Source organism: Amphibalanus amphitrite, unplaced genomic scaffold (genome assembly GCF_019059575.1).
Source record: "Amphibalanus amphitrite isolate SeventyFive unplaced genomic scaffold, NRLGWU_Aamphi_draft 000887F_arrow, whole genome shotgun sequence".
NCBI lineage: Eukaryota > Metazoa > Arthropoda > Thecostraca > Balanomorpha > Balanidae > Amphibalanus > Amphibalanus amphitrite.
This window is the reverse complement of record NW_024882381.1, coordinates 66876-94591: the sequence shown is the minus strand read 5'-3', so window position 1 is coordinate 94591 and position 27716 is coordinate 66876. Positions and strand designations below refer to the sequence as shown.

At 53.8% G+C, this 27716-nt stretch overlaps 1 protein-coding gene and 1 long non-coding RNA gene across 3 annotated transcripts in view; one reads left to right on the top strand and one right to left on the bottom strand.

Annotated features, from left to right (window-relative positions):
• The window catches only part of LOC122367673, a 103245-nt gene that overhangs the window by 16043 nt on the left and 59486 nt on the right, over positions 1–27716 (top strand). The window contains exon 2 of the mRNA XM_043341004.1: positions 17380–17847. Coding sequence (XP_043196939.1) covers positions 17619–17847 — 229 coding nt within the window. The 5' untranslated portion in view covers positions 17380–17618. The remainder of the gene's footprint in view (positions 1–17379; positions 17848–27716) is intronic.
• Positions 2978–6154, bottom strand: LOC122367674. Of its 2 annotated transcripts, XR_006254104.1 has the most exons (3): positions 5854–6131; positions 4842–4919; positions 2978–4480 (listed from the first exon to the last, which is right to left on the bottom strand). It is a non-coding gene; the product is annotated as an uncharacterized LOC122367674 (long non-coding RNA). The 2 variants fall into 2 exon arrangements; XR_006254103.1 differs by having other exon boundaries at positions 4842–6154.

The following is a 27716-nucleotide window of genomic DNA, read 5'->3' as shown; positions in this document are numbered from 1 at the left end:
TATACTCAAAACCAGCGGCTACCAATACCGTAAAGAGCGTGCCGTGTTTTCGATTTCACAGAGTTTTATAAGATTGCGTACTATATATCCAGCCTTAGAGTGCTGCCATATCCATTTCACGGCGTTTATAAGATTGGGCCATTGTGTTCTGCAATCTTGTTCAGTTAAATAAAATAAGTCGGTTATGCATGCAGCATACTTTTCACCGTTTTACGCCATGACTCTGGCGGCATTTTATCGCCATTTTAGCGTCAAGTGCTTATGTTATTGCGATTAAACTCGTAAATAAGCCTATAAAACTGCTTTCGTGACCCTAATTTCAGTTGATGTGACGCTGGTTCCAGTTATCAAAAGAATGCTTCTGAGGACCGTTGCTGTTTTCTACAAACCGTGGACTCTTAAATTTCTTGACATAAATTTGGTATCTTTTGCCCTCATCCAAAGCACTTAAATGTCTTCGAGATTAAACTCAACTGAATGGTAATTTTACAATCATACCAGGAAGCAGAGAAGCGTCTTAAAACTGTGATTCCAGAAACTGTTTTACTCAATCATATCTTGGCTGTCAGGCTCACGCTTTCCGGCCGGAGCGGCGTAGCGTTCAGCTCAATGAGATGCGGCACGCCTCTGTCCTGCATTGCGATATGCTCTGCAATAGTCGGCCGGTGGCTTCAGGCGCCTCTGCCGGTGGGATTTACCTGCTGCAACTGGTTTCCGTTTGGTAGTGGTGATGGTGAGGGGAGGGGTCAACTTCTATCTTCACAGCCCCGACCGCAATCTGTTCGTGATCTGTCCTCACGGGCTGTCCACTCCGTCCGTAGTTGTCCACTCTGTCCGCGGTCTCAGTCTGTCCACAGACTGTACGCAGGCTATCCCCAGCTGTCCGGAGGGTGTCCGCAGTCTGTCCGCACACTATCCCCAGTCTGTCGCCGGGCGTTTCTCGTTCGCCGCGCGGTCCGCCGGCCGGCTGACGGTCGTCCGCAGTCTATCCGCAGTCTGTCGGCAGTCTGTCGGCAGTCTGTCCAAGTCTGTCGCCGGACGTTTCTCGTTCGCCGCGCGGTCCGCCGGCCGGCTGACGGTCGTCCGCAGTCTATCCGCAGTCTATCCGCAGTCTGTCGGCAGTCTGTCGGCAGTCTGTCGGCAGTCTGTCCCAGTCTGTCGCCGGGCGTTTCTCGTTCGCCGCGCGGTCCGCCGGCCGGCTGACGGCCGACACCGCTCGCTAATGGTGCGTCCCGGTGGCCGCCAGATCTGCTCAGTGTTCGACCACCGATGGGCGGGTCAGGTCACCCTGTCACCGAGCCGCCCGCCCGAACTGCCTGTCCAGCACCAGCACATCTCCGTCCCTGTGTGTCGTGACCATCCTGGATTCCTCGGGAGTGGTCTAACTCAATGTTTAACTTTCTACCTTAAAAAATGTGTGAGGTAGACCAGAGATTCTCTAAGCAGAGTCACGTTTAGCGATTTGACTTGAGATAGTTCCCGATAAAAGCCACGGTGACCTGCACACTCCACGGTGAAGGGTTTATCATAACTACCTACTGGGGTGCTGTCACGTCCTTCTGTTGATAGCTCTTCGACCTTCAACCTTTACGTTTGAGACACCGAGGGCACAAATGCATTCGTTCAATAGCCGGATGAATCAGTTCAGTATATCCAAACAATCTCCGAGCAAATCGGTGACATTACCTGGCCAAACACGCCGTTCACGGCTTGTTGCGGAAGCACAATACACTCGATGCACAGTATCCAGTTTAGTTGAATAGCTGTATGAAAGCCGACCCGTGCTGCTTGAGTGACTCTGGTCTTTGATTGCTAATGCGGAAAGGCGATCTGCTCCGCTTGTAAAGCGTTCCCTGTACCCATCGTTCGCTCGCTCAGTCAATACACCACGTATCGAGTTTCAATGGCACAAGTTTGCAAGATATTTTGTGTGCACACTGTGGGCACACTGCCAGAGACCGAGTCTTTGATGGCCGCGGATGGGTATGTACCGTCGATTTGTGGATTACTCACCAGTAGCCGCGTTTACATAGGGCTAGTTGCCAGATAGTGGAATTCCACTAACGAGACATTTTTTCCACTAACGAGACATTTCAGGCACCTTCAGATAATTCTGACGACCTATCCGGCCAGAAGGACCAAACCGATTGACAAAAATAAATACATCGTGGCGGAAGAACACTAAGAGGTACTTCAGGCCTAGACATAGTATAGATGTCGCAACTCGCGGCCTTCCCGGCAGTAAGGGCGAGGTATAGATGACGCTACTGCAGCAAGTCACTGGAACGTGCCAGTCGTGGAATGGAACGGAAGATACGGAACGGGGGCTTCTTAACGGAAGCTTATTCGTTTAATTTTCATTTAAGAATTGATTTCGTGCGCTAGGGAAAGAACATTGTCTTCTTTTTTCATACGTCTGCACCCCCCCCCCCCCCGTCCCCTCCATCCTTTGGATCAGCCAGTGTGCAGCAAGAGGGTTCATCGGAGAAAAACAACAAAGAGCAATCCTCCCTGAGCCTGTCAGGTCAGAAATAACCTGAGCATAGGCGACGGAACGGGGAGGGCACCGGGGCACCGTGCCCCCCTTTGATTTTGGCCTGCATGGAAAGAATGGGACCAAAAGTCGGCGGTGCCCCCCCCCCCTCCGCGGCTACTGAAGCTGAGGACCGTTCGTTATGCCCTACTGCCCACGCTTCTTAAAATTTCAGTAGTAGTCAGTTATCTGGCCAATGTTTCCGTATAGGGGCTGGCAAACACAACTGAGCCTCGTGAGTGGGATGAGTACTGGACACAGAAGTGGACAATCTGTTGGCAAGAAGCCCGCAAGGATAATATCTCGAAACTCAGGACTACGTATACAAACACTTTAAATGCATCTAAATCTATACTATAATCGAAAGCCGCATTGTTGTGAACTACCGGCACGTGCGTCCAATCACCATCAAGAACGGAAGTCCGACCTACAGCAAGCACGACAGTCCGATCAAAGATGTATTGAAAAATAACTAGCAACTTTAAACATCGCCTTCCTCAGCCACGCTCTACACCGCATCACATAAGAAAACCGCCAATATCGATTACAAAACACACATAAAGGAATTCCGTAGGTATAGATCAGAGGAATACTTCACCTCCTTTATCTGGCGCGTCAATAGGTATAAGTAATCTTTGGCGTCTACGCACTAGCAACATCTATAATGCAAACAGCAGTTCAGAAACCATCCACTAAAATTGTAACAAGGCAAGAGTTGGTCAAAATAAATTATAGTCACCGTGATAAATAGCAAACGAAATACAGAACAAGCACAACAAAGCATTCCACACTCGTTTAGACTGTACAACATGCCTACATAAGACATTGCAGCAGTGTACAAGGAAAACATTCTTTAAAGATGCTAACGTGGGGAGTTTTGAAAGTTTGGTGAACACAGTTACGAGTCACTGCACAAGAAATGTAGCGCGGTCGCCAGCCGGCCCAGGCGAAAGAGTCGACGGAGACGGCGTCAAACAAACCCGAGAGGGGGTAGTTTCATCCGCATCAGCGGAGGCGCTCTCTCTACCAAGGTCGTCAGTTACCAGCCGCAGCACCCTGCTGGCGATTTGATAGCTGCTCTCATTCTCAGCTGGCTGAGCGCCATGTGCCGGGTCATCCGGCTCCATGATTTCCCCTTTCATTAGCAGCTGCTGTTGTAGTTATTGTTGTTGCGTTCCTTTCAGCCGCTGCCGCAGCATAGCCGTACGGTTCTGGATGGTTCTCACGGCGGCAGCCAGGGTCATCCGTCCTGCCAGCTCCGCCGCCAGGCGCGCGCAGCGTCGCGCGCGCCTGCCTTGCAGATAGTGCTGCCCAAGTCGATCGGCGGACGGCGCTACCGTTGGGATAGGGCGCCAGCCTCGCGCGAGGGCGTCCATCCGCTCGTTGCCCGGAAGCCCGCAGTGTGCAGGAACCCACTGCATTATCACTGGCTGGCCCCCTCGGTGAGCGCTGCCAGCAGCCCCCATATGTCTGCGGCCAGAGGGGCTCTCTGGGCCGCCGCGCCGCTCCGCAGGAGGGCCAGCGCCGCCATCGAGTCGGTACAGACGATAATTATCGGAAGAGAGGTGTCGCGACCAGTCTTGGTCAACAGCTCCTCCAACACCGCTCTTAGGGCGAATAGCTCGCCGCGCGTGCTAGAGCAGAGGGCGCCTGCCGCGACACGCACCTCCCGGATGTCGCGGTTCAGGGGGGGGATGGCCCCTCCTCCTCCATCTAGCACACCATCGGTGGCGGAGATGTCTGACCAGATCAAGCTCGCTCGCCTCAGACGGGAGCTCCGCCAGACGACTTTCCGCCGCCTTGGCTCGCCAGCCGTCGCGCCCAAACTCGCTTCAGGCCGTGAGTCTATAGCCGGCGCGGTGGCGTGGCTTCGCCATACTAGCCTTGGGCGGGTTGTCCTCAGAGAACGCGTTCGCATTGGCGAGGAGGCGAGCAGCGCCACGAGTCCTGAAATGACCAAACAATATCAATGGACAATCAAAATTGTGAAAATTGGCATTAACTGCGCAACTGATGTTTGCTTCTTTGTTTATTAGGGTTTACGGGCGCTACGGTGGTCATTTTGCACCCATGACGCTGTTCTGGTGAACCTGCGCAACTGAGCAGTGATCATGTCATAACTTATATTTGGCGTAGTGGCAGGGTTCCACCTAAAATTTCGGCGCACGTCAGGTGTAAAGTTACATGCGACAAATTCAGCGCATGTCAGTTGGGGAGACTAACCCCGCGTTCGATGTCTCCCGGACGGCAAAGATTCTACGCCGTCCGGCCAATCACGTTTCATAACCACAGCCGAGCCCCCGCTGACCTTGGACGGGATTGGCTGGACGACGTAGAATCTTCGTCATCCGAGAGACATCGAACGCGGGGTAAGGCTGCTGGAGTGCTGGAATAATATAAAACGAGGGCACCAAAAATTGATCCTAAATGACCATACTTGGACATTAATGCAGACCCTCTCTGTATCACCAATTGTCAGAAAACAACCATGTGTTTGAAAGAGCGTTAGAGAGTCATGAAGCCAGGATAAAACACAGTGCTATTTTCTCAAAGCAGCTTTTACATGATAGAGTTAGGTAACTCTCTCTCTCCGTTAACCATTCGCAAGGCCAAAAAGGCCTATTGGTTTTGAAAGGCATTGGATTACAAGCTGAGCATTTTTTACTTTATCATAAAATGTTAAACCTGCGTGTAGATGAAGTCTGAACAGTGGTTTGTAGGCTGATAGGTTGGAGGTTGGAGGTTAGTAGGGAAGGGAAGGTCAGGATAATTTCTGCTTTTTATTTTCATTGGACTTTAGCCTTCATCAACACACGCATCAAAAATATTTACTTGAGCATCTTCAAGCCTCAATATACAACAAGGTGTGCCACAACAAATTAAAAATTGATGATATGCCAATATATGGTCATGATTTTTACCACCAGAATTGAATTAAATGCCTATTGGTGCCTTACCTAATATTTTGATACCTGAAATCTGATTAACTAAGCATTTTTTCTTGTGAATTGGCAGTCTAAAATTTGGCTGGCTTGAGCACGACGCTATTGCTCTAGCAGAATCACAAACAGATGTCTACCAAGTGCCACTCCCAAGAAAATTTTTCAAGATTCTAAAACCACAAACTTTGTTGCTGCCTGATCATGTGATGGTTAATCAAATGATAGCACTCCATCTGAGGCCAGTTTTACAAACAGAAAATAGCCACCTGCCGGATTATTTTGCCTCAAGGCTAATTCACATATGGAGCGTAAATGGTGAAGCCCAGGTTTAAAAGGAACAGGTTTCAAGACAATCGGCATGACAAACCAACACCTTACCTGCAGTTCAAGTTTGCCGATTTCTTTATCAAAATCTAGTCTTCCTCTAATCCACAAATCAAGATAAAATTACTGGATAGGTACAACTTCTTCTTATTCTTCTTCTGCACCTCACCCGCCGCCCCCTACACTTCTCCCTTATTCTGATAAATATATTTACATAATTTTCACAAAAATGCCACTCAACGGGGTAGATCTAAAAAAGTGCAGGGCTTAAATTTTGAGCTATAGAGTTCTCAGTGATTTTGAGACACCCAATATGTCTTCGGCACGCCGTATTTGTCTCTCACTGCCTGGGAATTCGGCGATATGATTGGTCGAAGGCCGACGCTATGGGTCCAAGAAAAAGCCAAGATTCCTGCCAAGATTCTTACAGATAGCCAAGGCCGATGACTGACGTGACTGACGGCATGTTACTGCCCTTGGCATATTGCCAATGCACTGCTCGGTCATATCCGCAGTAATGTCAACAGTCATATCGGAAGTAATATGGTAACTATACGCAAAAACCATTTGGCGTATAGCTACCATACTTTTCCGATAACGAGACATTCTAGATCAATCTCTCTGCTGTTGGCGACATCTGCTGAGAAATCCCAAGACCGAACGCAAGCACATAAAAGTAATGCACTCTAAGGATGCGTTCGAAATCTGGGAAGTGACGGATTTCATTTCTCAATGCGTGTCCCACTCCAGCCTTCCCCATGCTGTTCGTTCCGCCATCTATTGCCATGTTTCGCATTCGCATTTCATGAATTCACCACCCCGCCAAGTAGGCTGGTATCAAGTTGGTATAGGTGTCGCATCGCTCTGGTCGATCAGGCTGAGCCAGCTGTCTGGAGAGTGGAGCCGATCCGAAAAAAAAACGCAGAAATTCAAAAGACCGACTCCAAAGCAATGGCAGCATGCATATCAATAGAGCGTAATTCTGTCATGATTGCGTCAGAAGCAAACATAATGGCAAGAGTTTCTTGTGTGTCGGTAGGCGCGTGTGGAGCCGCTGGACCGACCGGGGACGTACCCAAGGGGGGACGGACGGGGTGCGCCTCCCCCCTAGGGGTTTTCAGGGCCCATGCTGGCAGAAGGCCCACGTTGGCCAAAATCACGTCGGAGACGAACGAAATTCATGGGAATCCCCAAAAAATCACGTCAGGACAATCAAGGCTCTCCGACTCGCCTGCCACCTAGGGTCATTCAATTTACTACATGGGGCCTCCTGTGAATAGCCGCTAGTGTCTGTGTCTGACCACCTCTGACTCCTCGGGTAGAGGGCCCTCTGTAGGTAGGAGGCTCTCTCTACGGGATTCCTCCGCTCCCCCCCCCCGGCCAAATTTTAGGTTATACGTGCCTGCGCTAAGCCGGCGTCGGAGAGAGGAGTTGACGACCGAATGATAAGGAGTACTCGTCCTGAAAGTAAACATTTGGAATACAAACAATCCAAAGCTGTTCAGTATTTATATCATTCGAGAGCAGTGCCTTCAATTTGGATACACTTAGCATTCATTTCCCACACCCGTGTACACTCCACGAAGGCTTCTCCGCTGCGGACTCCCGCTTCCGCCGATGCGTCAGATCATACCCTGATGGCTTACTGGGGAGGGTGGCCAAGTGTCGCTGTCCCGCCAGGTGTAGTTCATCAGCCGAGGCGTCGCGCTGCAGTGTCCCGATGTCCAGCCTGAAGGTGAAGTCTGGGAAGGCGGCCACCTCCCACGGCGGCGCGCTGGCATGCAACCAGGGGGTCGAGCAGCAGGGCGATCCCAGCCGCTCGCCAGGTTTCGTGCCCCACCCCACGCCAGCCCGTCACCGACTTCAGTCGGCTGGGCGGCCCATCTTCCGCGATAGTCCTGAGGGCTTGCCCTCGGGGAGCGCGTGCGCCTTGGCGAAGAGCTTCGCTACCAGCACGTCTCGCCGGGCGGCCAGCGGGCACCGGCATCAGTCCGGTCTCCGCCATCACTGCGTGGGCTGGGGTAAACAAGGGGCAGCCGGTGATATACGGGTAACCGCCTGCATCTCCCTCTGGAGAAGTTCCACGTGGGATTGTGGCGTCACCAGGAGCCAGGTGGCGGCCGCGTGCACCAGCACTCCACGGACGTATCCAGACGCTACAGCGCAGAGCTGTCGTTCCTCTAGTCCCTGTTATGGTCGATTCCGGTGGTTAGTTTAGCACTCTCGCGGCAATTTATCGGGAGCGGCCGTTTACCCTCGAAACACAATGGCGGCGACCATGGAACTGTTTATTGTTTCTGTGCTTCCATATGACCGGGGGGTGATACCAAATGAAGGGAAGGGAAAACGTGCCCCATCACAACACCCCCCCCTCAAGACGCATGCGTCGGTACAAAATACGCATTGCGTCTAACACATAAACAAAAATGTACACCACACACGGTGTGGACGCACGAACTCAGTCGTACGTCTGGTCCGCCCAGCGCACGGTCAGTCGGGCCGGACGGCGACGGCGGCGCGTCCCACGGCGCACTGAGCTGGGGTCGTCGGCGCTGTTCCGCAGCACCGGTGGTGCCGGCTGTCCGCCCGCCGGCGCAGCGGCGGCGGTCTCCTCCGTGCCGTCGGGTGCCGAGCTCGGAGCGGGCTGCTGCCGGCGCCCGGGTGCAAGTGTGGCGGCGCCCTCCGAGATGAGAGATCTCTGGGGTCGCAGATAGCGCCGGTTCCGCCAGTAGACTCGGCCACTGGGCAGTTGGACCAGGTAGTCGCGCCGCTGTCCGACTGCCGTGATGACGCCGACGCGGTCCCACAGCCCCGACCGCGGGTCTTGGACGAGCACGCGCTGACCCATGGTGAGCGCGCTGTGCTGTCGGGCTGTCGCGTCGTACCGCTCGGCTGTTTTCTGTTGCTGCGCCGCGGCTCTGGCGTCACAGTCGTCCGCCGCCCGCTGCCAGCAGTCGGCGAAGGCCCGGTGGTGCGCCGGCACTGCCGATCTCAGCGGGTGGCCGAACAGGACCTGAGCCGGAGAGCGGCCGTCGGCGCGCGGCGTGTTGCGCAGTTCCAGCAGCCCCTGCGCGTAGGCGTCCGTGTCGAGCTCACCGCTGCTGGTCGCCTTCTGGATGAGCCGTTTGGCGGCCTTGACCGCCGCCTCAGCGTGTCCGTTTGATTGCGGGTAGTGCGGTGTGGAGATCTGGTGCTCCACTCCCTAGCGGCGCAGAAACTCTCGGGTGAGCCGGGCGGTGAACTGGGGTCCACCGTCTGTCCGGAGGGTGGTGGGCACGCCGGTGGCCGCGAACATCTGGCGCAGGCTGCAGACCAGGTCTCTGGCAGTCGCCTCGCCGGCCACGTGCGACACAAACGGCCACCCGGACAGCCGGTCCGCGTACACCAGGAACGTGCGGCCGGCCCAGGCGAAGCAGTCGGCGGAGACAGCCTCAAACACACGTGACGGCGTCTTTTCCGGCATCAGCGGCTCCTTCTGCTGACTGGGCAGGTACCGCTGGCAGGCCGGGCACGCACCGACATGGTTCGCAATGTCACTGTCCAGGAACGGCCAGTAGACTACCTGCCGCGCGCGGCGTTTGGTGCGCTCGACGCCCTGGTGAATGGCGTGCAGGCGCTCGAGCGTGGCGCGCCGCAGACTGGGCGGTATCACGAGCCGCTGGCCGCACACCACTAGGCCGTCGTCCACGGCCAGCCGGTCCCGAACTCCCCAGTACGGTCGGAGGCGCGGGTCCAGCTGTGACCGGTGCTCTGGAAACCCGTTCAGGATCAGATCGGTGAGTGCGATGAGCTCCGGATCGGCGGCGGCGGCGGCGCGCACCTCTGTGAGCGCCGCGTCTTTGAACGGGCTGGGACCGTCGTCCGCCCCGTCGGTGGCCAGCCGTGAGAGCACGCTGGCGAGTTGATGGCTGGCGTCCCTCTCGGCTTCCTCGTCCTCAGGCGCCGGGTCATCCACCGGCGCGCGCGACAGCGCGTCCGGGATGGCGTGCAGCTTGCCTTGCCGCCAGGTGGCAAGCAGGTTGAACGGCGCCAGCCGCTCACGTAGCCGCTGGAGCCGCGGATTTTCGATCTCCGCGAGGCTCTTACTGTTGAGGATGGGGATGAGAGGCCGGTGATCGGTCAGGACTTCAAACCGCTGCATCCCGCTGAGATAGATGCTGCATTTCTTGCAGGCCCAGGCCAGGGCCAGCAGCTCCAGCTCGATCACGGCGTACCGCGACTCGGCGTCCGATAGGAAGCGTGAGCCGCACTGGATCAGTCGCCACCGGCCGGCGGCATCTTGCTGCAGCAGGCAGTAGCCCAGGCCGCCGGAGCGAGCGGCGTCAGTCTCGAGGACTGTGCGGCGGCGAGGGTCGAAGAAGTCGAGCACGGGAGGCGACGTGAGTGCCATCTTCACCGCGCTGAACGCCTGCTCGTGCGCTGGCGTCCACAGCCACGCGTTCCGCGGCCGCAGCAGCTGTCTCAGCGGCTCGGCGGCGGCGGCGACCTCTGGGGAGAAGGCGCCGAGCTGGGTCACCAGGCCGAGGAACGACCGTAGGTCGGTGATGTTGCCGGGCCTGGGGAAGGCCTGGATGGCACAAACTTTTTTGCCGTCGGCGGTATAGCCAGCTGAATTGATGCGGAAGCCGCAGAATTCCACTTCATCTTCCGCGAACTGACACTTGTCCGGGTTGAGTGTGATACCGTGCTGGTCACATCTCTTCAGGATCTGCCGCACGTGCTGCAGGTGGGCGGCGTAGTCAGCATCATAGGCCAGGACGTCGTCCACGACCTTACACGTGCGCGGGATGTCGCCGAGCGCGGCGTCACCCCGCTGGTTGTACACGTCGCCAGAGCTGACGATTCTCATTGGAGCCCTCAGGTACCGGTAGCGGCCCCACGGCGTGATAAAACACGTCAGGTCTCTGTCTTCGGGCCGGATCGGGACCTGGTGGTACCCCGCCTTGCTGTCCAGCTTGGTGAAGTACGCAGCGCCAGGTGAGACGGAGGTGACTGCGTCTTGAGGCGAGCGGACCGGGTACGTCGGTCGCTTCACGAACCGGTTTAGCTTAGTGAAGTCCACGGTCAGCCGGCAGCCGGACACTGTGCCGTCTGACGACCGTTTGGCCACCGGAACAATCGGATGACACCAGTCGGTGGGGTGCTCCACCGGCTCGATGATGTCCTTTTCCATCAGCTCGTCGAGCTGCAGTCGCACGTCCTCTCACCAACAGAACGGGATATTCCGGGCGGTGGTCACAGCGTGAGGGACGGCGTCGTCCGTCAGCTCCATCTTCATCGGCTCCCCCGTCATCTTCCGCAGGGTCGACTTCGTATCGAAGACCCTCGGGAACTCGGCTTTCAGTTCGTCGAAGTTTGCCCGCCGCTGCCGTGCGGAGGGGGTGCCACCGGCGGCCGGGCCGTGCGCGTGGCCGGGCGGCGGCGCGCCCGTAGGGCCGGGCGGCGGCGGCCGCCCGGTCGGGTCGGCGCCGGCCGAGCTGGCGGCCGGCCGGTCGGCGGCAGAGACGCGGCTTAGGTCCCGGGTCTCCTCAGGTGCCGCCGTCGTGCCGCTGCAGCGCCGTAGTGAGGGCTGGCTGCCGGCGGCGGGGGCCTCGGGCGGCTCACCGGGCGGCGGCGGCTCCGGTGCCCCACCGTCCGTCCCAGTCTCGGCTGCCGAGCCGCGCTGACAAATCTGCCGCGGGAAGCTCGCCGGCAGAATTCCCAGGCCGATACAATCTTGCCACGACAGCAGTGGTGAGTGCAGTGCTCGCAGAACGGACACCTGCACGGTCTGTATGACGTCACCGAGCTGCAGGGTGAGGGCGCACGTGCCCACATAGTCCAGCCGGCGGCTGTCTGCGGCCCACAGCACAGATGTGGAGGGCGTGAGGTACGCTCTGCTCACTCCCATGGACTCGGCTTGTTGCAGTGAGAGGGCTGATATCTCAGCGCCGGTGTCGGGCGTCCATACGGTCGTCCGCCTGACTCCGTTTGGTAGGTGCAGCTGTAGTCGTACCTGCGGCGACCGGTGGGCCGTCACACTGTTGAGGCGCGCGCCCGGCGTCCGGGCCGCCGGCGGCGCTGACTGCTGCCGGTTCGCCGCGTCTCTCGTGGTCGTATTCGCTGCCAGCACCGAAACCTGCCGGTGCGACGCGTCGGCAGCCGCAGTGCCACGGCGGCGGCTGCTTGCGCTACGGTGGCGCCGGCCCCTCCCCTGGTGGCGGCTGCTCGCGCTACGGTGGCGCCAGTCCTGGCCCTGGTGGCTGCGCTCGGAACTAGGCGTCTGCCGGTGCCGCTCATCAGTGCCCGCGGCACGCCGGCAGACCGAGGAAAAGTGGTCCCGTCCGTGGCATCGGTGGCAGGTGCGACCCAGGGCGGGGCAGGCACGACCGTCCGTGTGCTGCGCGGCACCGCAGCGGTCACACCGCCGGGTCTGGTCGGCCGGGCGCGAGTCCGCGCCGCTCGGCCGACCGCGCTGTCGCCGGTACTCGGAGAGACGGCGCAGAGACGGCTCGCCCGGGCCACAGATCGCCGAGCTGTTGAGACGGGCGCTCTCAGACGCCCGGCACAGGTCGGCGGCCATCTGGAAGGTCAGATCGGGCAGCTCCAGCATGCGGCGTCTGGCCTCGTCATCACTGGTGCCCACCACCAGATGGTCTCGGAACCGATCATCGGTGCAGTTCGGGCAAACATCACAGCAGGACGCTATCTCCTTCAGGGCGCAGATAAAATCGTCCACTGACTCGCCTGGCTCCTGCATCCGCATGTTAAATTCGCAGCGGTCGATCACCACGTTCCGCTGCCGCCGAAGGTGGGCGTGCATGGCGGTGATCACATCGGCCATGGACGCCTCGGCCGGGATGGGCAGGCCGAACCGAACCACGCGGGCCCAGTCGTCGTCGAGAACGGCGAGCAGGGCGGCCCGCTGCTCAGCCTCGGTGAGATCGTGGACGCCGGTGAGGAGGCAGTAGCCGGAGAACTTCTCTTTCCAGGCCTCAAACTCCTTGAGGGTAGCGGTAGCCGCCAGCCGGGGCGTGGGCGTGCCGGCGGCGGGCATTCGTGCACGCGGCCGGGCGCCGGAATCGGGCCCCGCAGCTGCCTGGGCGGGTGCCGTGGCGTCCTGCACGGCCGTCGGACCGGGAAGCACCCGCTCCATCAGCGCGGCCATCCGCTCCTCACGTCGCGCTGCCGCTGCAGCCAGCCAGCTCCAATTGCTGCTGCAGCATGCCCCGAAGCAGCTCCATGCACCGAGCTGGCAGGACCCTGGCCGGCTCGGTTACAGGCGCTCATCGGGACTGAGTATGCCGTGTTGGGCCGCAGGTGTTTGAGGAGCAGCACCAGCTCCGGTCGGCGGATAGACCTGGTCAGGGTGGTCTGGTCGGCCAGCCGGACGTAGGTGGCCGTGTATCCGTCCGTGGGTCAGCGACTGCGGCGGCGGCGGGCTGCACGTCAGCCGCAGTGTGCGCGGCCCGGGTACTGGCCGGGCAGGCGCGGCCGCTACTGGTGCAGTGCCTGGCGGTGGGCTGGCCGGCGGCGCGGCCCGTCTGGAGCGCCGACCGGCCGCTCGGCGTCGGCCGTCACTGGGTGCGGCTCGGCTGGTGTCTGCTGGGCTGGAGTACTTTTCTGCTGCCGCCAGAAAAGTCTGTCAATGGGAGGCAGTGACGCCGGGGCTCAGAACCGGGAGGGTGATCCGTCGGAGGGGTTAGCTGTGACTTCCCACCGGGGAAGGTCAGCTATCACTGGGAAGGGTTCGCTGCCACCAGCCACCGGGCAAGGTCATCCCCCACCAGGGAGTGTCAGCTGTCTTTGGGGAGGATCAGATGGCGAGGATCAGCTGTCACTGGATAGGATTCAGATGTCAGGAGAAATACCACTTTTATTATGGGGTTTAGAACAGCTGGAATGGCAGCTCTGTAGCTTGAGCTGACACCATGGGCGGCGGAACGAGGAGGGCACCGGGGCACCGTGCCGTGCCCCCCTTTGGCTTTGGCATTTTAACATTAGCCCTATGGGCGTTGCATGGAAAGAATGGGACTGGGACCAAAAGTCGGCAGTGCCCCCCCCCCCCCTAATTGAAGGTCTTCCGCCGCTACTGGCTGACACCTGACATTAGCGCATATTTTAAGTCTTAGCACCCCAGCAACCACTCCAGCCAAGGATTTATGTTATCAATTTGCTCTGAATCTTCTGAATGGAAGGGTTCACAAGGACATAGTCCCCGCTGAGTGGAACATGTTGGCATGCCCTCCACATTCTAAGCGCGCATACTGGGCTAGGGCAGAATTTGGTCTGAAATCATATGTACGCACAAAACCATGCATAGCCAATCCCTTACTGACAAAGGCCGGGTACAGCCTGCCAGCAGCCATATCCATACCCGTGAGCCAGACTGGAAAAAATACACATTATGCCGAATATGTCCGGCGTAGTGGCGGGATTGCGCCGAAAATTTAAGCGCACGTCTGGCGTAACTTCGCATGCGCCGAATTCAGCGCATGGCGGCGGACGAATTTTTCGGTGCAGGGCGGTCGCATAATTTTTTGGCGAAAGACAGTCACCGAATTTATGCGGTACGCTGGTCAATCTAGCAGCAGATTCACCCCGCGGGCGGCTCTGGAGAGGTTTCGGGACGACACGTCCCCGCCCCGGTCGTCGCGTGCTCGAACTGGCGAGCCGCCCTGAGTCTACTCAGCGGAGGAACGGCCGCCCAGGTGAGGCCTCAACCTTCGGCGTAGAGATAGGCATGGAAAACCTTGTTGAACGTCGCCAAGCGTCGTTAAGCAATAGCAGTGGGTTCCTGCCCACTGCAGTATCGAGGGGAATGAGAGCGTGGACGATCTGGCAAAACTGGCGGCCGCCCTGCCCTCAAACGCCCGATCGCTGACCAGGGCGGTTCATTGTCCGGCCTCGCATCAGTGGCGCGACAACTGCTCAGAATCACTATTCAAGCCACTCCTCGGGAGCACGCCGCCGCTCCCCTCTCCCCGGAGAGGACCGAGAGGATGCCATTTCGGTGCACCAGATGAGGGCGGGCCACCGGGGCCGCTCGCTCCAATACGGCACCGAATCGGCTGTCTCCACTCCGCCGCGTGCCAGCAGTGCCCAGACAAGCGGTGCCCAGCGGCGCTCTGCACCGTGAGCCGAGAAGAGGCTGATGTGCCGGAGCACGTGCTGCTCCGCTGCCGGGCCCTCGCTGGCTCCCGTCGAAGTATTGGGTTTACGTGGAAATAAAAACTAATTCGGACGCTCAAACATGGGATAGCGTACAAAGCCCCGAAACACTCTGCCTGGTTGATATAGCCTTGATCAGTATATGAGCACATGTGCTTTATGTGAAAAGGGCTTGATTTTCGCACAAATAGGCACCTAATTTTTGGCGCAAATCACTCAGAAATTTCGGCGCAAAATGGTCTCACGGGCGTCCGGCGTAGTGTATGGATGTTTTCCAGTCTGGCCCGTGAGGAGTCTCATAAACAAGATATATTTAATATTAATTTTAATTCTGAAATAACTCCCATGCCTGCATAATACAGAGGAGTGTGGTGAATTGAAAAAAACAACAACTAGGTAATGCAGCCACTCGGGCAGAATTCAGCCATTCATCATGCTGTTGGTTTTGTAGGTACTCGGAGCACTGCAGTGTACCAAAATCATATTTTGGGTGTCAGAGAAGAAACTTGCTGACCAAAAAAAAAGGATGAGAGTGAAAAATTGTTGGTCAGGTAAGCTCCAAGAATAGTGGGAAAATGATCAAAAACATTAATCTATCTACAATTGCTCCTTCTCGGTGGAATTGGGAGTGGAAAATTGAGCTTGAAAACTGGAGGTGAGAGTGGAAAATGCTTTTTGCATTTCTATGTCGTTTCCCACCCACATCTACAAATTTTGAGACACTGCGCAGCAGTCAATGCACATTATGGTTCAGTCGCAAGCCTTGCTTTAATCAACGAAAGAAAATTACTTTTTCTATCATGCATCATGAATTAACAAAATTTTTGTTCATATTTTTGTTTTTACCTTTTCTCATTATTTCATGCACACCTTAAAATCATGAAACTGTAGCGAGCAACTGATTGGAAGATAGGAATGTCCTTGCTACATTTCTCGACATTATCAAAACATCTTTTTCCAAACATACCTATCAACATCCTGGAAATATGACTTAGCAATATATTGAGGTTCCATACCCTTGACAAGGCAAATGCACCAACTTTTAAACCAAAACAACTGTACTAACTCTTAAATAAATTTGTGACTCCAACTTATACTCCCTTACAAAAAAAAAAAACAAAATCCTTGCCTGCTGGATCGAAAAGCAATAGAGCGCTCTCGGCCTAGAGCACTTCACGGATAGGCTTTTTAGGATCCGGCCCGGCCCATATCCGGCAAGTCATATCCAGATCCGCCCATTATCCGCCTTTCTTTGAATATCAGAATCCGGCCCACCCATGGCCCGTATTGCAGCCAAACTTCCAAAAAATATCCGTAATAATCCGTTTCACCAATAACTGGTTTCACCCAAAACTGGACTAACAAATTCAATCTAAGGGACCAGACAGCCATACATCTCACAGACCATCATGGTTCCAAAAACCATGCTTATAAACCTAAAACCACATGAAAATCACCACATTGGTAAACTAGGTATCAATTTTTAACTTCAATGTTGAATGTTAAAATTTTGATCCGTTTTGATCCGGGTTCAACCTTCAATTCCCAAATCCGGCCCGCCCATATCCGTTCTTTTTTAACAAATTTAGAATCCAATCCTATCCGGTCCGCGGATTTATCCGTGGATAACGGATTTATCCGGCCCATGAAGTGCTCTAGCTCTCGCCCCACACCCTATTTACGTGAGACCTGCACAAACTTACCAGGTGCTTGCAGTCAGAACACGACACCGTATTCATATTGAAAAAGGGCATAGCGTATAGAAGAGTAGCGACTAGCGTCTCACTGACCTTAGGCCAAAATATTTCACTTGATGACATCCACGCAAGGCCAATGCAGTGTAGATAGGCATATCCAAGGGCATATCAACATAGAAATGATATGTCCAAATATGTCTTTGCCGCGTCATAGTTGTAACGCACTGCGGGGAACTCCAGAGATCTGATTGGCTAATATTAGCCAATCAGTAGCATATGTTACTGGAAACTGTCATAGTGGAAGTAAATTGGTAGCTGTTTCAGCTACCAAACTGATGAAGGAAATAGGTAAAATTGCTTATTTTACACGAACACCTGTCATACGCTAATCAAAGTAGAGCTAATGAAAATGGCATTATCCCACAAAGGAAAGCCAATTTGCCACGTAAGCCACCATGAATAGATTTGCTGAGCTTGTAATCACGTGTTTTTAACAAAAAAAGTCAATGAAATAATGTAATTTACGAATTTCTAGCACTCACATGCATATTTTCGTCTGCACACCGAATTGCGTCCAGGATATTGGCCATGGCGTATTTCTTGTGAACCCTCTGTTAGTGGAAATTCCACTATCTGGCAACTAGCCCTATGTAAACGCGGCTAGTGCAGCTTTATGTACTTGTTAAAAACGGTGGCTGGACCTGTATCAATATTGTTCTCTGTTTTGTTTCAGAGGTTGTCGATGACGCTGTGAAACTGCCGTCAGAGAGACTGCACTGCAGTCTTTGTGGGACTGGAAGGGTGACGGCCATCGAACTGGTGACTCGGGGCTGGTGAAGGCTCGTGCTGGATGCTCGGTGTGGTGACGATGACCGGTGACCGGTGACGAGTGGGCGGTGACGAGTGACTGGTGATAATCGGGTGACCTATCAGCTGTGACGGCTGCAGAGAGGGTGTCAATCAGCGGGGTCAATGATGAGTGAATCGGCCACATCTCCAGCTGAGCTGAACGTCTCGTCCCGGCCGATGGCGGCGCTCCGGTCCGGCTATGACCTGCCCGTGTACGGCCTCGACGACGGCAACTTTCTGCGGCTGCACGTGGTGGCGCTGTCACTCATCTTCTGCAGCCTGGCCTGCGCCATCGCCGTGGTCGTCTGGAGCTTCCGCACACACACCACCAAGTTCTTCACCTGGTCACAAGGTGGGTCAGCGTATAGAAGTGGGTCGACCGGCGATGGGAGCCTCTCGTCCGCCGATAGGCGTCAATAACGCTTGATGAGTTACCAGGGAAGATGCTGGATACTCTTTGTTTGCTTATTTCCTTACTATTTTTCTTGTTTGTCGTTTTTTCCTTCTCCCCGGAGAGAACGCGACGACGGTGGGCAGACAGGAAGGATTGCCTCACCAGACGCGCGCGGCCCTGTTAGCGACAATGACCGCCGGCCTCTGACCTCCCAGGAAACACTAATGGTCGCGCTCCTCGGTGAAAAAAAAAAAACTAAGGACGTGACGAGAAATGCCTACATCATACCTCCTTTTTTGTGCCTTTTTTATCAACAGCGTCGTGATATTGCCCCAGCCGGACGAAGACATAGCAATAGAGGTGGGGGCTATATGCCAAAGTAAATGTGCGCAAATAAAAAAGAGAAAAAGTTGAGCATTAAACATGAGCCGATGAATTGGCAGTTATCATTTTGTATCTGCAAGACCCAACATGGTGTATTTCAACCCTCGCCGGCACAGGGGGGGGGGGGGGGGGTCGGGGTTGATGCATCCCCTAAGGTTTTCGCGAATAACTCGCGTAAAAAGCGGCCGATCGCGACGAAACTTTCAGTACCCTCACGTTAATCATTTTACACCTACCCTGAAAATTTCATGACCCTGACCCAAATGACCTTTGACCTGTGACCTACTTTCCGAGACCACGTTTGGCCGGAATCGCGATTCGGCGTATGTCGCCGCATTAGCCGCGCGTTTGCAAGCTTTTCGTGGTTTCAAACGTTCAAACATGTGATTTGATGTTGCTCCCATTCATTAGGGTGGATGTCAAGGACATCTGAAGGTCAGGTCAGGTCATTGACCTTCGGTGACCTCGGTTCACTTTTTCGAGTTTTACATGTTTATAGGCTAGTTTTTGGAGCTGATTTCGAATTTAGCAACCATTTGAACATTTACGAAGTAGTTATGGTGCCTTCGTAACATGTTAAGAAGCTGTCAGAGGCGGTTGACACGTATTACAAATACCCGTCACGACCCCTACCGGTTGACCTGACCTGACCTGACCCGACCTGGTCTAAATGCTTAAAGACATCATCTCTGATCAAAACTAACACGATATTCGTGATCAGCACCCTGGAAACCCCCACAGCAGCCACACTTTACGACAGGGCCTATTTTAACATGTTAACTGGGGTGGCAAAACCCACCCCAGTGGTGCGGTTTTCCACCCCAGTCGTCTTACTTTGCCACCCCAGTGAAAAACAGCCCAAAAGTCCGCCCACATATATTGGCTGCCGACAATCACGGATGCGACACATTCTTGGGGCGCAACTCAGCTTGACAGGGGGAAAAGGGCTCACTGAGGCGCCACCACCACCAATGGGGGTGCCCTCTCACTACTGGGGGTGCCCTGCCGCAAGTGCAACTGTGGCGCCCTACTTCGATTGGGACACACTACCGGCAATGGGGCGCCCTACCAGCACTTGGGCGCCTACCACGACTGAAGTGTCCTATCAACATTGGGGCGCCCAGACACGATTGGGGCGCCAACCACCTTTGGGCGCCCTATCAGAAATGGGACGCCGTACCACTACTGCGGCGTCGTAACACTACTGTGACGTTCCGCTGGTGCTGGGGCGCCCTAAGTTTCTGGTGCACCCTACCGCCACGAGGCGCCCTACCACCACTGGGGCGCCCACCACTACTTGGGCGCCCTACCACTACTCCGGCGCCCTGCTACAACCGGGGCGCCCTACCATCACTGGGCGCCCTGACACAGCTGGGGCGCCCTATCACAACGGGTGCACCTTACCACAACTGAGGTGCCGTACCACTACTGGGGCGCATTTACTCTAGCAATAAGTCAAGTAACTAACTCGCCCTTACTGCCACTACTGGGGCGCTATGCCACAACTGAGACGCCTTACAACCAGTGGATCGCCCACCGCTGTTTGGGCTCAATGCCGCTACTGGGGCTTCATTACACTACTGAGGGGTGCCCCGTCACGCCTGGGGCGCCCTACCGAGACTGGAGCGCCCTGTCACTACTGGGGCGCCCCTCAGGGACGCCATACCGCTACTGGATTGTCCTAGTATTCAGGCGCCTTACCACAACTGAGAAGATATCTCGGTTGAGGTATCAATGGCGCATCGATGACAAATAGCAATATACAAATTACAACACTGGTCAGTGGTCACCAATGCATCTTTCTTGGCATTACAGAGCCATAAGCTCTTCAAAATCTGGAGAGCGTCTCGAGGCAGTGGCGTGGCGAGATATTGGCCGCAAAATTGAATTGTGATGTGGCTTTGAGACTGGCCGCGTGATCAACAGCGGATTTTCAAACGCACGTGCACGCATTGCTTCTGACGAGGGTATTTCCAAGAGAAAAATCTGGCGGGCGGCGGTTTAATCCTCGCCCGTATTGGTGTTTTTCCAGCCGCGGACGTATAGGGGAAGGGGGGGGGGGCGTTAGACCCCCCACCTTGCCGTTTTGCCCCTGATTGAGCTAGAGCTTCGCGGAAAAAACGAGCGTGTTGCCCGTGACGAGAGAAAGCCGATGATATCCAATTTTAAGGTCCTAGGTCATCGGTTGACCTTCCAGGTCAGATCAATGACCCAAAAGTCGAGAAAATCGGGACCTGTTAGAACGTCGTAAAGGGTGGCTCCTATGGGGTTTTTCGGGGTGCTGATGACGAATATCATGTTAGTTATGATCATAGATGATTCTTCATGCATTTAGGCCAAGTCGGGTCAGGTCAGGTCAGGTCAACCGGTAAGGGTTTTGCCGGGTATTCGTAGTAAGTGGCAACCGCCTCTGACAGCTTCGTAACATGTAGTGAAGGCACCAAAACTACATCGTTAATGTTCAAATGATTGCTAAATTCGAATTCAGCTCCAAAAACTAGCCTAGAAACAAGTAAAACTCCAAAAAGTGAACTGAGGACATCAAAGATCAATGACCTGACCTGACCTTCCAGTGACCTTGACACCCACCCTAATGCTGGCATGGGAGCAACATCATATCACATGCTTGAACGCTTGAAACCACGAAAAGACTGCAAACGCGCGCCTAATGCGAGCTCCGACACGCCGAATCGCGATTCCGACCAAACATGGTCTTGAAAAGTAGGTCACTGGTCAAAGGTCATTAGGGTCAGGGTCATAAAATTTTCAGGGTAGGTGTAAAATTGATTATCGTGAGGGTACCAAAAGTTTCGTCGCGATCGGTCGCTTTTTACGCGAGTTATTCGCGAAAAAACGAGAGGGGTCCGTTTGACCCCCCTCCCCTATCCTGGCGACCGGTTAAGTGACCTCGAGTGACGCCGCTGCCTTGGGATGGGAAGGTGTTTTGTTTATCATGGACGGATCGGGGGGGGGGATTTTAGGGCCATCGGCATAAGCAGTAAAAGTTCTCTGACGAAAGGGGGTTGCACCATGCACAGCCGACTTTTGGCTGAATTCTTTCCATGCAGCGCCCGAAAGGGCTATGTTAGAAAAAAACTATGCCAATAAACGCCTCCAGACACTTTCCCGAAACATTAGCCCTTACGTACTACCGTCACAAATAAAAGATTCTGAGACTCGATTGTGTCGCCCCCCCCCCCATCGAAATGCTGCGCACATCAGCATTTCGGTGGGAGGGGGGCGCCCACACAAGAGACAGGGGCGCCACCAGGGTTACTTTTACAGGAAAAGTTGAGAGGGGGAATAAAGTTCGGGGCAAAGGCGGATCCAGGGGCATCTGAAAGGGGGGTGGGCGGCAATACCATTAGGTTTTTCGTTAGGATGGAGCCCGCAGAACCTTACCTACCCCCAAATCCTATTCTTTCCTCGGGTTTCAGCCACTTTATTTTGGAAGGTTGCCAAAAAATAATTTTGCTAAAAAATATACGCACCTACCTTGGCTGTAAGGGGCGGGGAGGTCCCAACTTGACTGCGCCCTTGCAAATGCCAATCAGTAGTATCAACCTATCAGTGGTATCAATAACTAGTAGGTATACCCCGGCCAAACATTAAGTAACGCCTTTCTAAAGAGAGAGGTTAATCCGCGCCCTGATTGGAGGTCATTTTGGCCCCCATGTGGGTTTTCTTGAAAAGCGAAAAACGGCGGCGCGGAGCGCCGCCAAATTTTTAGTACCTTACCGGGCATCAATTTGAAACCTTCGCACAAAATTTCAAGTCTTAGGTCACCTTAGGTCAGGAGTAATTGATGTCAAACTGTTCGAGCAAAAATGAGCAAAAAACATGAAATTCTTTAACGCTCACAAAAGCTACAGTTAAGCAATTCCAAAGTTCTTTGTGTGGTCGTGTATGTAGAGAAACGACGGCGCTACAAAACTGCAACCTCTACAACTACAAGGTGGGCAGTGATATCCGAACAAAAACTAATGAAGCACAAAACTTGAATTATTATTATTAGTAGGTATTAGTGAGCAGTGAAAGTTCCATTGGGAAAGCCGGCTGTGATGAGGTACATTTTTTTTGCGCCCTGCTCTGCATGCAAAGCAGATGAACGTGAATGCTGCATAAAGAGAAAAGTCATTTATTACTCAAAGCTTTGATGCCTATGGGACAAAACTAACGTTGTTTTTCCTTCAATGATTCCGGTTTGGAGGATGGTTAAACACGGCCATTGTCATATTGGGACAAAAATTTTAGATGTCTGGCCTTGGCGTCGATGAAAAAGTGAAAATAATCGTGAATAAATGGGTCGTTTCTGAGAAAGAACACAGAATATAAAAGGGGGTCCAAAAGGGGGTCACCTTCTTTTTGCGTCAAAGGAGGGGCCATGGCCCATTGCCCCCCTCCCCCTGTATCCACCCTTGGTTCGGAGAGGTAATCCCGTCCCCCGCCGGTTTCTACGCCGACACCTGTACCGATATGTCAGTGATTGCGAAAAGACGGAAGAGACAAGACAAGAGACGGTCCCACCGACTATCCGATCGGTATCGGGTCAAATCTGGAGTTCCTGCTGCACTGAACGTAAAATGGTTGGATGGAACCGAAAATTGAAAATTAATAATTATCTTAACGCCAGCAACGTTGATTGATGACGAGAATCTGATTAACGATGACTATAGAATCTGAATAGCGAATTGATTGAAAATGGGCTCCAAAATAAATTTGAAAGGGGGAAATTCCCCCTTCCCTCCCTAGCCGTTCAGACACGATTTGAAAGGGGGAGCGGAATTTTCGAAGGGGGGAAATTCCCCTCTTCCCCCCCTTTAAAAGTAACCCTGGGCGCCACCACTGCCTGGCCACCCCAGTCAAATTGTCTTAAAATAGGCCCTGCTTTACAACTTTCTAACAGGTCCCGATTTTCCCGATTTTCGGGTCATTGACCTGATCTGGAAGGTCACCCGATGACCTAGGGCCTCAAAATTGGATATTATCGGCTTCGTCTCGTAACGGGCAACACGCTCGTTTTTCCGCGAAGCACTAGCTCGATCAGGGGCCAAACGCGAGGGGGTCGTACCAACGCGAGAGGGTTGTGCCGTCGAAGGACGCAAAATGGGCTGTGCCGGCGAGGGCTCAAAGGAGCGCACACTTCGCAGGGCACTATACCCGCTGTATATAACTGCATAAAATATAACACTGAATGTTGATGGTCATCGATACCAAGTGGTGGCGGCACTGGCAGTCGTGCGTGGCTGCCATCCATTGTTGCCAGGTCAGCACCCCTGGTCGACGCCCACCCCCCACCCCCTCTTACGACCTCGGCTGCCCGGGGGGGGGGGGGCCGAGCTGGAGAGGCAGGAAGAGCGGCTCGCAGATGGGCGGCCGCGGCCGAAATCCGTTTGATCGCGCCAGTGCACTATGGTTGGAAACGGCCTCACGGATGGCCGTGGGCAATTTCGGAATATATGTATATTTGGGGTGTCATTCTGTTGCAAATTGATGAAATGTTTTGAATTGGGCAGAAAAAATTATTTAGTTGCGCATTTAGTCTCCATTATTGTACGTGGAATCGGGAGTTTCTGACAGTGACTTTTTTGGTGCGCCGTCAAAGGTTTAAACAACCGCGCTGGTGATAGCATGTGGAGTACCTCCATGACGTTGTAAAACTGGATTATTATATATCAAAATAATCCTTGTTATGTTGGCTATCGAGTGGAGTGACTCTTTTTCCCATGCGTGTTCAAAATCAGGAACGGCATTGCATTCTGTTTGCAGTGTCACCACAGCAATATTTGCAAAATTGCGTTTATGTTTCATTGGACATACAAAAAGTTCTCCATCGACCTCCATTGAGCTTTTTGGCAGAATAAATCGCTGTTCAATTCTGCGTAAGGGGAACGTAAAAGCAGACTGCGCACTTGTGCGCAAAATCGTCCGTGAAGCGTCATCTCCCGAGGCGTACCTACCCGTCGCTTCGTTAGCACCAGGTCGGCTCGTCAGTCTTGCAATCGCTTATCCTTATAAATGATGGTAAGAAGCAGGGTTGCGGAGTCGTGGTGGCGCCAAATCCGACTCCGACTACGACTCCGACTCCTGACTCGTTGCCATGACTCCGGCCGACTCTGTCTCCGACTCCGGACCCCTGCCAGTGTTTCGGAGTCGCGATGGAGCTGTTCCGATTCGGACCGACTCCGACTTCCACTGCGGGCTCCTGACCGACCCCGACTCCGACTCCGACTCCTGGCTCGTTGCCACGACTCTGGGCGACTCTGACTCCGACTCCGACTCCGACTCCGACTCTGACTTCGACTCCGCACCCCTCGTAAGAAGTAACTGCTCGCCCCTGCACCTGGAGTATGAATATCGTGCAAACGTGTATGGATATCCTGGAGTATGGATATGGATATCCACTGACAGAACAGACATACAGACATGCTGTAAACTCCATTACACTGCCAATACCATGGCAAATCAAATGGCTATCTATGGTTTTTGATCATCGTTCTACAGTTTCCAAAATCTTGAACTGAATGTTGGCAATTTCTCGTGACTACTTCACGACCATGACGCATGCATTTCTGAAATTGATCTTTTTTCAACCAGCCACGTACTCGTATGATAAAATGAATGTCACCATCGTGTTCTACGCCCAAAAGTACCCATAAAACATGTGTCATGCATGGGCTGCGGATAGGTACCAGTTTTAATTTTCGGGGTTATGTGCTTACCTGATTGACCTGACTTTGACCCTGGCCAGTGGCCTATGCTTGACTGACCCCTACATTGATCTGACACTCTTTTAGCACTTATATGAAGGGTTGTGACAGTTGTGACAGTTGTGACAGATTGTTTAGGACCAACTGATGACTGAATTTATTTAGGACCAACTGATGACGATATAATCGAAACGCGAAACGCGAGGCACCGATTGCGAGGTTCTAAAGTCCATGCTACTGAAAGCCCGATTTCAAGTGTTTGACCTGACCTTGACCCGACCTGTGACCTCGAAATTCAGCTTTAAAGTATTCATGTGAATCGTCTCGTCGCGTTCTTCTTTCGTTTGCCGCGCCTCGTGCGTTTCGCTGCGCCTATTTGTTCGCGAGTTATCGGCTGGGGGCGTTGAACGCCCCCCCCCCCCCGGCAAACGGCGGATGGGGAAATACCCCAGCAACTGCCGGGTTAATCTGACGCATGTTTTGTCATTTGATCGTCATTTTATTTCTTACTTTTTTGCCTAATCTAAAAAAAAATCATAAATACTCTTTCTCCAAATTTGTGACCCTTTATGACCAATAGTAAGACACTGTGCGTCACTACGTTGATATTTCTCGCCCTAAAGCATAACAACAATATCCATTCAGTAATAGCAGTATTCAAAACATGTTCAAAATGCCTCACGATATCGATAACATAACGAAAGACATAGGCGACTTATGACATACTTGCAATGATGACGTCACACACGCGTGACGTGACGTGACCTCGTCATTTCTGAGTTACTGTATGATGCACGAAAGACACTGGTATACCTATGCAAAGTTTCATCGCAGTCGGTCTACGCATTAACAAGTTATGGGCAAAACATTTTTTCGCGTTGACCCCCGGCCATCCGTGAGGCCGTTTCCAACCATAGTGCAGTGATCCGGTTACCGAGTGGCCGGCCAAACAGAGCCTGATGGACCCGCTGATAATTGGCCGCCGCGGAGCGCCAGCGACGCCGGAGGGCGAGACCGATATGGCCGGAGGGAGGGCGAGACGGCACCGCCGCGCCGGGGAGCAGCAGTGTCCAGCACTGCCGGAGGGCGAAACGATACCGCCGGAGGGCGAATACCACCAGAGGAAGACGAAGGCAGGACACTCGGACTTAGACGGCAAATAAGGAAAAAGTCTGTGCAAATAGGGAAACATTTATTATCATCACCCCGAAGTCAACAAGGTTTAATTGACGAAACAGAAAACAGCGCGGTCTCTATAATGCACATTGCACGTCACAATATGTGTCCGTGTTCAGAGACAGCTCACCACCTCAATGTGGACTGCATATGGTCTGACCTTAACCACCTGCCGGGATCACCTAGCCGAGAGATCCTATAACTAGATCGATGCCTACTGGCGGATTTAGAGTTCGTGACCCAATTACACCTGAGCAGCACGCACACCACGGAAGCTACGGCACGAGGCTCAGCAGTCTCAGCCGCCACGGAGAGTTCTCTGAACTCGGGCAGGTCCGGGAGTGGATGTGTCCAGCCTCCTCGGCATCGCACCAGACGAGACTGCGGAAACAATCTCCTCAACACGCTGAACGGCTTGAAAAGCTTAACGTGCTGCTAATCAACATTTGAGCCCTTGCTGCAAGTTTTGGCTCAGAGGCTGTGATTTCATAGAACAATCTTTAAAGTTTGCCGACGGTCTTCTGCGATAAATCTCAGTTCGTGCACTTTGGCTAGCCTATGTATACGCGATGTGACAAGCAAGCAGTGACCAAAGTCAGGGATAGGATGTCCAAAGTAGCCGCGGACATATGGTTAGGAAAGCAGCGCATCGCAACGTCTGGTCACGCAGTAACTCGCATTTCGCCGCCATATTCTTAGAATGAGGCCTTCAGTGACATTCGCGTACATTGTAATATATCTTTCGTCGGAAAATGGCCAAACAGGAAGGAACTCTGTACTTAAAGGTTTTGAAGAACTTTGATGGGGCCACTAACTATTTCAATAGCCGGGCTGGTAAAGAGCGCAAAAGATCCCTCCTTCAGCCGAACTACGATATACCCGTCCGTAACACTATGCAAGGCGTTACGCCGTTACATGCATGTTCGGTGTAACCTCTCCCAGCACTCAAGGCCCTTTATACCCGTACAGCACGGGTGTCTGGTGAACTGACAATCAGTGTCGTGGCGGGGGACATGTCACGACCCGGGGTGCCACGGTGCGCAGACAGGGACACTTGCATCAAACACATCTGCAGTGCATCCTGCAGCAGGGGGCTGCCAGCTATGCGCCACCAACATCGCATTTTTTCGGTTCGAGCCAATGCTACAGGCGCCGTCCTCGGCTTGGCCGGATGGGCCACACACACCCGCCGATGAAGGCGAGGACAAGTAATGTGTCGAATGATAAATGTATCTGCATGCTCGTATGTGAAATAAATGCTCTTCAATGTGAAAAACATTGCATTTGTACTGCACTTATTCATTTGGCAAAATTGGCAAAACTTTTAATACGGCTGTAAGCTGCATCCTTCCCGTGCAGGGAAGGGTTGGGGGTAGGGAGCGATACAGCGGGTGACAATGCGCTTAAACATTTTCGCTTCGAAAGTTCTGCCGTCGAACGTTTAGAACAACCGCTGCACCGCTGAACGAGTCGTTGGGCGTTGAAAAGTCGAGTAAAGTAGGTATTTGACTAATCGTGCTGCTCATCACAATTTTTTCCAGACTGACGACCACACCC